Source organism: Oryzias latipes, chromosome 4 (assembly GCF_002234675.1).
Source record: "Oryzias latipes chromosome 4, ASM223467v1".
Taxonomy (NCBI): Eukaryota; Metazoa; Chordata; class Actinopteri; order Beloniformes; family Adrianichthyidae; genus Oryzias; species Oryzias latipes.
This window is the reverse complement of record NC_019862.2, coordinates 13837814-13848831: the sequence shown is the minus strand read 5'-3', so window position 1 is coordinate 13848831 and position 11018 is coordinate 13837814. Positions and strand designations below refer to the sequence as shown.

The 11018-nt window shown below is 36.9% G+C and overlaps 1 protein-coding gene across 1 annotated transcript; it reads right to left on the bottom strand.

The window, feature by feature from the left end:
* Window positions 1-977: 977 nt before the first annotated feature.
* On the bottom strand, window positions 978-10145 carry pgpep1 (pyroglutamyl-peptidase I). The gene is made up of 5 exons (XM_011474029.3): window positions 9970-10145; window positions 8320-8372; window positions 7177-7293; window positions 4098-4330; window positions 978-3374 (listed from the first exon to the last, which is right to left on the bottom strand). Exons 1-5 carry the CDS (start codon window positions 10001-10003, stop codon window positions 3179-3181), a joined length of 633 nt encoding a protein of 210 aa, XP_011472331.2. The 5' UTR covers window positions 10004-10145; the 3' UTR covers window positions 978-3178.
* Between the last annotated feature and the right edge of the window lie 873 nt (window positions 10146-11018).

The following is an 11018-nucleotide window of genomic DNA, read 5'->3' as shown; positions in this document are numbered from 1 at the left end:
TCTATGGATGCTCCATCCACCTCTTCTGGTGGCACTTTAGTTATAACATTATAAGTCACAAATAAATAAATACATATACAAATAAGCCAATATTCTGGCAACCTTTTCTGAGGAATGCACTTTATAATAATTAACCATATAAACCAGGGGTGTCAAACTCATTTTCACCGAGGGCCACATCAGCATAGTGGCTGTCCTCAAAGGGCCGGATATGACTTATACATTTAACTACATGTAATGAAAAATAAACGTAACTACTTCTTAATGTTAAACAGCTAATTTATTTATTTATTATAACTTTTTAAAGTGACAATTACAGTTGCATAGAAAACATTTGTTTGCTTGTTACTCTAGCATAAATCCTTTTAAATTTGATTCGGTCAAGTTAGGTTATATAGACAGTGTTTAAGTCCTAATATATAGTTGCCCAATCCAATACTTTAAGTCAAATTCCACCTAGATATGAATAAATGCACACCAATTTTTATTTTTATTTTAAGAAATGAAAAACTGTTATGCTCTCGGGGGCCACATAAAATGACAGGGAGGGCCACATTTGGCCCCCAGGCCTTGAGTTTGACACATGTGATATAAACAATTGTCAAAAACAAAACCCTCCACCACAAATATGCTAGGTAAAATTAAGAGCTGCTTAAATATTCAAGCAGCTGTGGTGCAGCGGTAGACCAGTCAACCCCTGATTGTAAAATTGTATTCCTCCTAATGATTAAAGGCAGCTTAAGGGAGTGGAGCTGCCATCAGTGATTGAATGTATGAATGATTTAAGGAAGTTATCCAAGTTCTATATACCGGTAAGTATACATCATTCACCAAAGAAGCAGTGTGACTTTTGAAACATTAAAGATGACGTTTATAGACATTTCAAAAGTTTGTTTTACAGCAGAGTGGTTGTTTCACATGGTTGTAATGGTAGCATGTTTAGACAAATTGTTTGAAGAACAGATACAACAGCCGGATACAATTTCTTAATTATCTTTATTTCAAAGTCTTTCTTTTTTCAAAGTGATATTACCAACAGTGCTACGTTTTGGACAAAGAAGAAACCTTCTGGAACCTGGAATACATCACATAGCCAAACTGTTAGTGTACAACAAAGCACACACAAAACAAAACATTTTGTTTCTGTTGAGGTAGCCACACATCTGGCCGAACAGCATCTGCAACACATCTCTTGACTACTGAGAATTATGGAGACCGTATTATGACACACATGAATAACAGCAAGGCACAGGAGAGTTGGGGGTCAAGGGGTCACCTCATGAGTAAACGTGAGGCAGAATTTCTGCAGATTGCATCTAAGTACTAACCATGCCCCTACCGCCTCACTTGCCCTGACCGTAAGAGGTTTTGAAACCAGAAAACAAAGACGCATGCTAAAAGGTACAAACCATTTGGTAACACTAAAACATTTACAGTTCCAGAAACCTACTTTGGAGTAAAAAATGCTTTATACATAAAAAAAAAAAAAAACAAGATCAGTTTAAAAGAACAGGGATTTACCAGTACTCAAAATTAATGGGAAAATATACCATACAAATGATGCAATATATTGGTCTATATGTTACAGGATAGGCTACATTTATGTCCCCTCGAAGGGCAGTGATCAATTTGGAGCATTTTAAAACCATTTTCAACCAAAGTAAATCTTTGGAAGGTGGCAAAATAGCCTAGAAATTAAGGTAGACTGAACAACAAACTGAAATAATTGAACAAAACTCCGTTCAACAGCAGATTCAGACTTTGAGATGAAAATTACTGCTAATTGTGTCTTGGATCTGATTAAAGGGGAACTAGGCAACAAAAAACATGTTTCACACTCACCAATTAAGCACATTTTACACACATTATTGTAATAAATGTAGAAAAAAACAAAAGAAAATGATGCTTGTGTTTGAAAAGCTACATTTTTTTAGATTACAGTGACAGAAAAAAAATCTTTTATGTACAAAACTTAGTCTTTCACATTGTTTGAGATATTCTGTCCAGATTCCAGATTAGGTACAACAGACATAAAAAACAGAAAGTGCAACAGAAATAATTCAAGGCCCAATTATGACTGAACTTGAAGTCCATCTTTATTAAATCTGAAAGATTCAAATCATTGAAATAAAAATAAAAAAAAAGACCAAAAAGCTTTAATCAAGGGGTAGCAATTACGGCTGCACAAAAGTGAAAAGTACTTATTTGCATATTTCTGCAACTTTAATGCAGGTTTAAATGTACACAAGGTGTTTACTTGAAAAATCCTCAATAGTTCAGAAGCGCTGAAGAATGAAAAGTTTGATTTTTTTTTAACAGTTGTGCAGCTAAAAGAAAACTTTAATATTTGTTTTTGAGTGGATTCATTAGATGAGACCTGTGAACTAACATTGCACAGCCCAGGGACAGGTCTCAAAAGGGTTGATTTGGGTTTATTGGTGTCAAAATTGAGCCAAGAAACTGGGGAAGTATGAGCTGGAACCAACCCGTTCCCTGATTTAAATAACCTTTGTTAGAGAAGGCAAATTTACAACTTCTTATAAAGAAAAATTACCAGAGAAACAAATGTGAACAAGTCAACTGTAAGGAACAGACAAAGAGAATGTTAAAGAAAATTAATGCTTACTATATAATCCATAATGCATTACGGGCACAGAGAAATTGTATCATTTGGGTAAACACCTGGTAATTGAAACAAATACGAGAAAATAAAAACTAAAAAGAGGAGAATTCTGAGATGGATAATGCAGTACACCCAAATGTGCCTTCTATAACTATTCCAATAACCCTAACTCTATAAGGTGCATCAATAGAAGCCATATTTGGGGTTACAGCGCTCCATCTCTAACTGTGGACTGCATATGAACACATTTAAGAAGCACTTTGCAAACGTTGCTTGTGTCTTTCGGAATTGAGAGAAACCGAAGGAACCAACGGTTGTGTGGATGTTCTCCTCCTGTGGTGGGGATACGTTGAAATCGTATTCAATCAGGTGTAGAAAAAGGAAAAGAAACAACACAAAAACAAAGAGGCACATGCTTCCAACAGCCTAATAAGTTGAAGCATATCCAAGTCAAGAAAAGGATCAAAGTATAAAAGAAGTTTGGCTACTTGTGGTCAAGTGCAATTTTTCTTGTGTGACAAGGGCAGGAGAGGCTGGTTAGAATTTGAAGGGCACTTAGTGGATGTGCTGCTGGGAATTGATCTTTTCCTCCGCCTGCTCAAGAAGCTTCAGCATCTCCCGGATGATGGCCTGCAGCGCCCGGCCCAGGTCTTCCCCGCTGTAAGGCTTTCCGAGAGGAGGCACGTGAATGAAGGCAGAACGGCCGTGGCTCAGGTACAGGGATGTGTAGTAGGTATAGTCACAGAGATACCTGTATGGGAGCAAAGCAAGCCATGAATAAACATGTCAAAAATATTCAATGAATTTGAATAAATCTGAGATTATCAATAGCAGCAGTTCACAAAATTATTGGCAGTAAAAACTTTCAGATTATTTGGTGTAATATGTTATAGAAGTTGGAGTTAAAAGCTGGAAAGTTGCTAAATACTAAATTGTTCATTTTTCTTTGACCATTACAGTGTTGCACTGCAATGAAGACTTAGCTAGTAAAAGCTCTCAAACATAATAAACGGCAAATATATCTTCATTGTGATGTCTGTGTGAAACGTGTATCGCAAAAGATGGCATTAACTGCGATAAATGCTTACCTTAAATGTTTAAATACATGCCAATACAATCTTGTGGCAGCTTAAAGAATTTAAAGAATCAAACAAAAGCCCTTTACGCATTTGACTAATCGGATGGACCCCTTCTCGCCAGTGACCAATCCAATGGAGCCTTTATGAAAGGAGGATCTTTCGGAGTATAATTGAAGTTACAATGTCTTTTACTTAAATACAACTGTTGCTGTGAAATGGAAATGATGTATTAGTTGTTTTTTGTTTTGCTATTGCACGTCATTTTGTTGTTGCAATACTGATCACTACTAGTGCAAGTTTTTCTCATATCATGCATGCACATGTCACTACCCTCACCGAGTATAAATAATGTCTGAATGTTACTATATCTTAACTAAAAGGGAATAAAAAAAGACCTTCCAGCATCTTTGGAAACAGAGACGGCTACTCCCAGTCCTGACGCAGTCACTCTCTTGCAGACGGACTCCATGTCAATAACTGAGTTGATACAGTCTGGGCCTCCCACAATGCAACATTGTGAATCCGGACAGAAGCTGCTGTTGTCCAGTCCCTTGTAACCATGATTTCTGCCACACTTCTCCAGCGTGACAGTAGTGGCCATGCCCGAGACTCCAACATGAACTACCAACTGCACAGACACGGAAAGAAAAAAGAAACGTCAGAGAAAGTAAAGACACACTCCAATGAAAATCGTATTTTTGGTGTTTTAGACGTGTTTTTGGGGCATGATGGAGAACATATAACATATAAGAAAATTCAGCTTAAAATTACATTTCTGAGTATTTTTTTATTCAAATAATTGTGAATCAGGAGCAGAAGCGAAAATGCATTTGGTAAAAGCTCGTAGTAGTGATGCAGAAGCTTCTACGGCAAGCCAAAAGCTCCCTGCTCCTTTCCATTCTGATGCATCCACAAACAGATCCATGAGCATCTTTGGTTTTGTCGTCCGAGCTTGAATTTGGCTCAAAACTGTACGTATGGGTAGCTCCAATATTGCTTGCTGTTTTTGTTTCAGGGTAATGTTAGGTTGGGGTTGTGGGGGGCTGTAAGCTAGTGGGAGAGAGAGTAAGCAGTTGGATGCCAGGAAGTGGCGTCAGGCTTACTTTGTGCCAACAATCTCTCCCACAACTCAGGGGCAAATATCTAATGAACCGGTAGCTCTATGCAGAAACTTTGTCCTAGAAAACAACAGTTTTTCTTTTTATTTTGCCTTAAAAATGGCATAATCGTAATCAAACGACTACTGTAAGATAAATAGAGTGCAACTCAAAACAGATTAAAATGTGCTTGGCTTTATTGTTGGGGTATGTGTGGAAAAAATACAGCAAATATTGACTAAAATGAAGAAAACATTTGTTTTTTTCCGTTTAAGAACCATTAGGTAGGTTTCCCTGACCAATAAATGGAAGGCCATTCCAGCTCACTGCTCTAGCCTAAGAAAAGAACACTTCATCAGAAGTGTTTTCTCATTGATATATTCACCACTTTCCACTGCAGTTTTTCCCTTTACCCATTAACATAAAATATAAACAAAATAAAGGATATACAGTGGTCCTTCGTTTATCTGTTCTATAACCCGCAATATGTGAAATCCGCAAAGTAGTCAGCTTTAATTTTTACTATAATTTTTCTCAGAAATGAACATTTTCACACTTTTCTCTCTTGTTTAAACTCTCACTGTTCAAACTTTTGTAGAACAATCAGTCCGGTATTATAGAATGAAAATAAAGATCAGATTGCAATTGAAATTTTTTTAGAATTGGCAAGATAAACATACTCTAGACAGGATGGCAGCATGAAAGAGATTAATTTATAATGGTCAACAGCCAATCAGAACGCAGAACACAATATACTGTAAAAACAAAAAAAAATCCAAATTACACCAAAAAATAAAAAATCTGTGAAACAGAAAGATCTTAAAAGGTGAACTGTGTTAAAGCAAAGGATGACTGGAGTCAATAAAGTTGCACAGTTGACCTGTCAGCAACTGGACAATTAAAAAAAAACATACAATGGGGAAAAAAGTATTCAGTCAGCCACCAAATGTCCTAGTTCTCCCACCTGAAAGGATGAAAGAGGCCTGTAATTTTCATCATAGGTATACCTAAACTATGCGAGACAAAATAAGAAGAAAAAATTCAGAAAAATCACATTGTCTGATTTTTAAAGAATTTATTTGTAAATTATTGTGGAAAAAACTGGCTAGGCCACTCCAGGACCTTAAAATGCTCCTTACGTAGCCACTCCTTGTTACCCGGTCAGTGTGTTTGGGATCGTTGTCATGCTGAAAGACCCAGCCATGTTTCATCTTCAGTGCCCTTGCTGATGGAAGGAGGTTTTTTCTTAAAATCTGACAATACACGGCCCCATTCCTTCTTTCCTTTACACGGATCAGTTGTCCTGGTCCCTTTGCTAAAAAAACAGCCCCAAAGCATGATGCTTCCACCACCATGCTTTACAGTGAGTATGGTGTTCTTTGGATGTAACTCTGCATTCTTTCTCCTACAAACACGACCAGTAGAATTCTTACCAAAAAGTTCGATTTCGGTTTCATCTGACCATGGGACATTTTTCTAATCCTCATCTGGATCATCCAAATGCTCTCTTTCAAACTTTAGACGGGGGCCTGAAAATGTAATGGCTTTAGCAGGGGGCCACGTCTGGCACTGCAGGATTTAAGTCCCTGGCAATGTAGTGTGTTACTGACAGTAGCCTTTGTTACTTTGGTCCCAGCTCTCTGCAGGTCAGTCACTAGGTCCCTCTGTGTGGTTCTGGGATTTTTGCTCACCGTTCTTGTGATCATTTTGACCCCACGGTGTGAGATCTTGCAGGGAGCCCTAGATGGAGGGGGATTATCAGTGGCCTTGTATGTCTTCCATTTCCCAATAATTGCTAACACGGTTAATTTCTTCACACCAAGCTGCTTACCTATTGCAGATTCAGTCTTCCCAGCCTGGTGCAGGTCATCAATTTTATTTCTGGTGTCCTTAGACAGCTCTTTGGTCTAGTGGAGTTTGGAGTGTGACTGTTTAAGGTTGTGGACAGGTGTCTTTTATATAGATAACCAGTTCAAACAGGTGCTGTTCATTCAGATAAGGAGTGGAGGACAGAGGATCCTCTTACAGAAGAGGTTGCAGGTATAGATGTGATTTTTTTTCTCATTGTGTCTTTCATAGCTGAGGTATACCAATTATAAAAGTTACAGGTCTCTTGTCGTTTTAAGTGGGAAAAGTTGACTGGTGGTTGACTAAATACTTTTTTGCCCCGCTGTATGTAGCAACAAATGATGCAACAACTAAGATTACCTTAAATGTAACTATGAAATGTCAAAAACAACATTGTTGATGTCTGTCAATAACTTAAATAACTTTTTTTACAGAAGTAAAATTATAGAGTCAAAGAACACATGAAGTCATCCGGTTTTAAAATCTGTAAAATTGCGTGTGTGGAAGGAAACTACAGTTTAGCTTTTACCTGTGGGTGATACTGCTTCCACAACGATGGAACCAAACTTTGGACGGTCTGGTATTCTACAGGAACCTCATATACATGCAAGTCCACATTGCTGCCAAGTCCCAGTTTCTTCAGTTCCTGTCAGGACAAAAATCACATACAGGCTGGAACAGATTTGATACTTTTAAAGCAACATCAACAGATTCTTTTTAGATCAAAATCAAATAGACAATAAATATACTTTATTTTGTTTTAGTGCAATGCTGTATTTTTTTTTACCTTCCATCTATTATGGTTTCGAACAGAACTGTTTTCTCTGTTTGCCTTGAGACCTTTAAACCCATAAAACCCATACACTGTCAGCAGTTTTTTCACTGACTGGGCACTGAAGGCTCTTATTTGACAGGAGGACAACAGGAAAAAAGGAAAACATATGGGAAAGCGTGTCAGGGTGGGACTGAAAACAGAAGCCAACTGCAGCAAAACAAAGAAACTTTCCATTTCACCTGCTCAACCAGCTGAGGCATACATTATTAAATAACAGCATTTTTTGGAATAAAAGACACAACCTCAACAAGAATGTGTTTGAATAGTAACCATGAAATGGGTAAATGTCTGTTTTCATTTCCTTAAAGGAGATATTGACTACCAGAACATTGTTTTCCAAACAAAGTCCATTTTCTCCAAATATCTTCAGCAGTGTTAGAATAGCAAATAAATAACATAAAGCATTCATATATCATAAGTAAGATAAATATGTGTCAAGTTCACAACCAGTCAGTTTCACCTCCCCCAGACTCCCGTAGTCCCCAGTGACCCACCCCACCCACTAGTATTGAAAAGAGACCAGTTTGACCATGTCTGCGACCCCGACACAATGTGGCCTTTTGTTTGGCCCTAATATCCTTATCAAGTCCGTCTAGACACCCTCACAACCACTGTCACCCCCACGAAAAGCCTCCACAGCTGAGGACGGAGAAGCCGAACGGCCGGCCAGCAGTCAATGAACCATCGCATCACAGGTTTAAGAGCTGTCAACACCAAGACGCCAAACTGAACACCAATTTTTTTTTTTTTACTATACAAGCAAATATAGAAGATCTAGTCACAGAAAACAACCTAAAATGTGTCATTGTTAGAATAGCAAGATGCTTGAAAGAATACCTGAACTGCTACCCAGCTGGGATTGATGGTGTGCTCTCCAAATGGTCCAAAACCTGAAGAAGAAAAAAAAGAAACCAGCATTTTGAGCAGTTATGCAAAAAAAAAAAGCAATTGTGCATAGTAACTTTATTGTAGGATTATTTTATACATTTTATTCCTAGTGTATTAGGCCGCCAAATGTTCATAATTCAATGCACCAATAATACACTAAAAAAAACACTACAAATTTATATAGGTTGATCTAAAGCTTAATATGTAAATAATTCTAATTGGATTTCTGTTTAGTACTGTAAAATCTTTTAAGCATCATAGTAATATGAGACAGATTTTAATTCACAAATTAAAAATCTGCTAATATTTGACCAATCTAACTTTTAAATGTTAAAAAAGGACAGACCAAAATGCACATAATTTAACAAAATGAGTATGATATTATGTTGAAATTTGCCGAAAGCAACAATTAAAATGGCAGACCAAACAGATCTGAAACGCTATTGGATGTTCACTCAGACTTGTTTATACGAGGATCTCCGACTGAGCCCCTTCCACCACTCCGTCTTTGGGTCAGAGGGTCCCTGGGGGTTGGGTGGAGAAAGGATCAGTCTGTCTGACAAGCTGGAAAGCAGGGGAGCAAAAGGCCAGCAGCTGCCAGCCGACCTGCTATTGTGGAGGAGCCGTTCCCAGGAAATCTACAAGTCTTCTATGAAAGGGCCCAGCAGGTTTCAGCACTCCTTTTGTGCACGGCAAACAAATCACTGCCACTACAACTCTGCGTAAAAAAAGAGCATCCAAGACTGTAGATTTCTGTTTAAAATCAAGCATCTTGATGACAGGGCAGGAGTCAAGTTGAGTTGTGTGCACACACTGGGAAGAAACGTTGTTTTTTTTTTTTAACATAATGACTGCATTAATTTTAAAATAATTTTAAAAATAAAAAGTAAATAAAGGTTTATGCTTTTAATAAAGCATAAATAAGTAAACATGCCAAGTGGCATTGAAAACAGAGTTAAAGCATTTATTTAGTTTGAAAACACACAAAAGTAGGAACAAAGACTAAGTGTACTGTACAGAATGTGTACAATTGTAAGGGTTTCACAGTAAACTAATGTCTCTAGAATTAAAGATAAAATTATACATCATGTGGTTTTTCTTTTTTATTTGTCGAGTGAGAAAAGAACTGCTGTGTTACTAATAATAAATCCATCAATAATAACAGTTAGCATAAAAGTTAGCACAGGAATCTGAAGCTAAGCTAACTAAAGCTTTTGTTTACTTTAAATTGTGATTGAGGTTGTGTATTGTATTTAGAACTTCACTTTTATGCTCTATTTTACCAAATGTAACATCGATTTAATCGATTTCGATCTAATGTTATTATTTTAACTTCGCCCCTTTGTGTCATGGCTGAAAAAAAGTATACCAAAAAGCGACTGTTTCACTCAAAAGGTAACCAAGTCCGCGTACAAGTTTTACGCGGAGCTTACGTACAAAACAGAAAATGTTCTTCCTGTTCGCAACAACAGCCCAGAGCAGACTGACGCCATTAACGAACGAGCAGCTGTCATCTCTGCAACTTTTCCTTCACTTCAGTCGCTCTTCTTCAGACGCCCACCAAACATGAGAACAAGAGCGCTAAAGACAAAGACAAACCTGTCACGACCACATTCCGTTTACTGTTATCCATTTTCCAGTTTGTAGACGAGAATCTGTTCTTCTTTTTTGGGTCTGTACGCCGAAACAGATCCTCTTAAACAGCCGGAGACCCTCACAGCTGACGACTCCTTCTCCCACAATCAAAAGAAACCTGCCGTTCTCTCTCATCCTGCACGCTGCGTCAAACCCAACGTAATGACGCCATCAACGGAATGACGGCTACGGTGGCTGAGAAATGTCAACTTAGGGAAAAAACAAAAAGAAAAAATAAATAAATAAAAACTACACAAATATCCTATTTTAATACAACCAATTGTCTTGCCTGTGTTTTATCATAAAATAAGACTTTAATTAAGTACCAAGCTATAAATTAGTTGTTGCAAAAATTGCACCAGCAAAAATATGAACGTGTTGGTCAAATTATATAAGGATTCACGTAATTCAATTACATGAATCCATTTGGTAATGAAAAAAATTATTATTTTTTAAACCACTGTCACATTTATTTAGACTTTACCAAAACCAGACAGACCTTAATCATAAAATAGAATAGAACAGAATAGAATAGAATAGACTTATTTTATTGTCACTGTGTCACATGTACACGCAACAAAATTCCAGCTTTTCCTTTTTTATAATACAAGGAGTTGTGGCAGTGATCTATTCAATATTATTCTTCTCTTTCTTCTCTATTATCCTCATTTTATCATCATTATTTTTTTTAATTTTATTCTGTACTAATTTAAGGAATAAAAATGCATTTCACTGAAAATGAAGAAAAAATTACTGTATTATGTTTAGTCTAGACACTCATACCTAATGCGAACTAATCAGCAATGGTACAATCTGAAATTTGAGACACAGGATTTTGCTATAAGATATTATTAAGCGGTTTTATGCTTTGAAGGAAATGTTTGTGTATAGATAGATAGATAGATAGATAGATAGATAGATAGATAGATAGATAGATAGATAGATAGATAGATAGATAGATAGATAGATAGATAGATAGATAGATAGATAGATAGATAGATAGATAGATAGAT

Excerpts from the sequence above, each read along its gene's own strand:
- pgpep1 (XM_011474029.3), bottom strand. The coding sequence starts at position 10,003 with ATGGATAACAGTAAACGGAATGTGGTCGTGACAG. Across the intron at positions 8,373-9,969 it reads ACGGAATGTGGTCGTGACAG|GTTTTGGACCATTTGGAGAG; the intron begins GTTTGTCTTTGT and ends TTTCTTCTTCAG. Across the intron at positions 3,375-4,097 it reads GTTTCCAAAGATGCTGGAAG|GTATCTCTGTGACTATACCT; the intron begins GTCTTTTTTTAT and ends GCTCCCATACAG.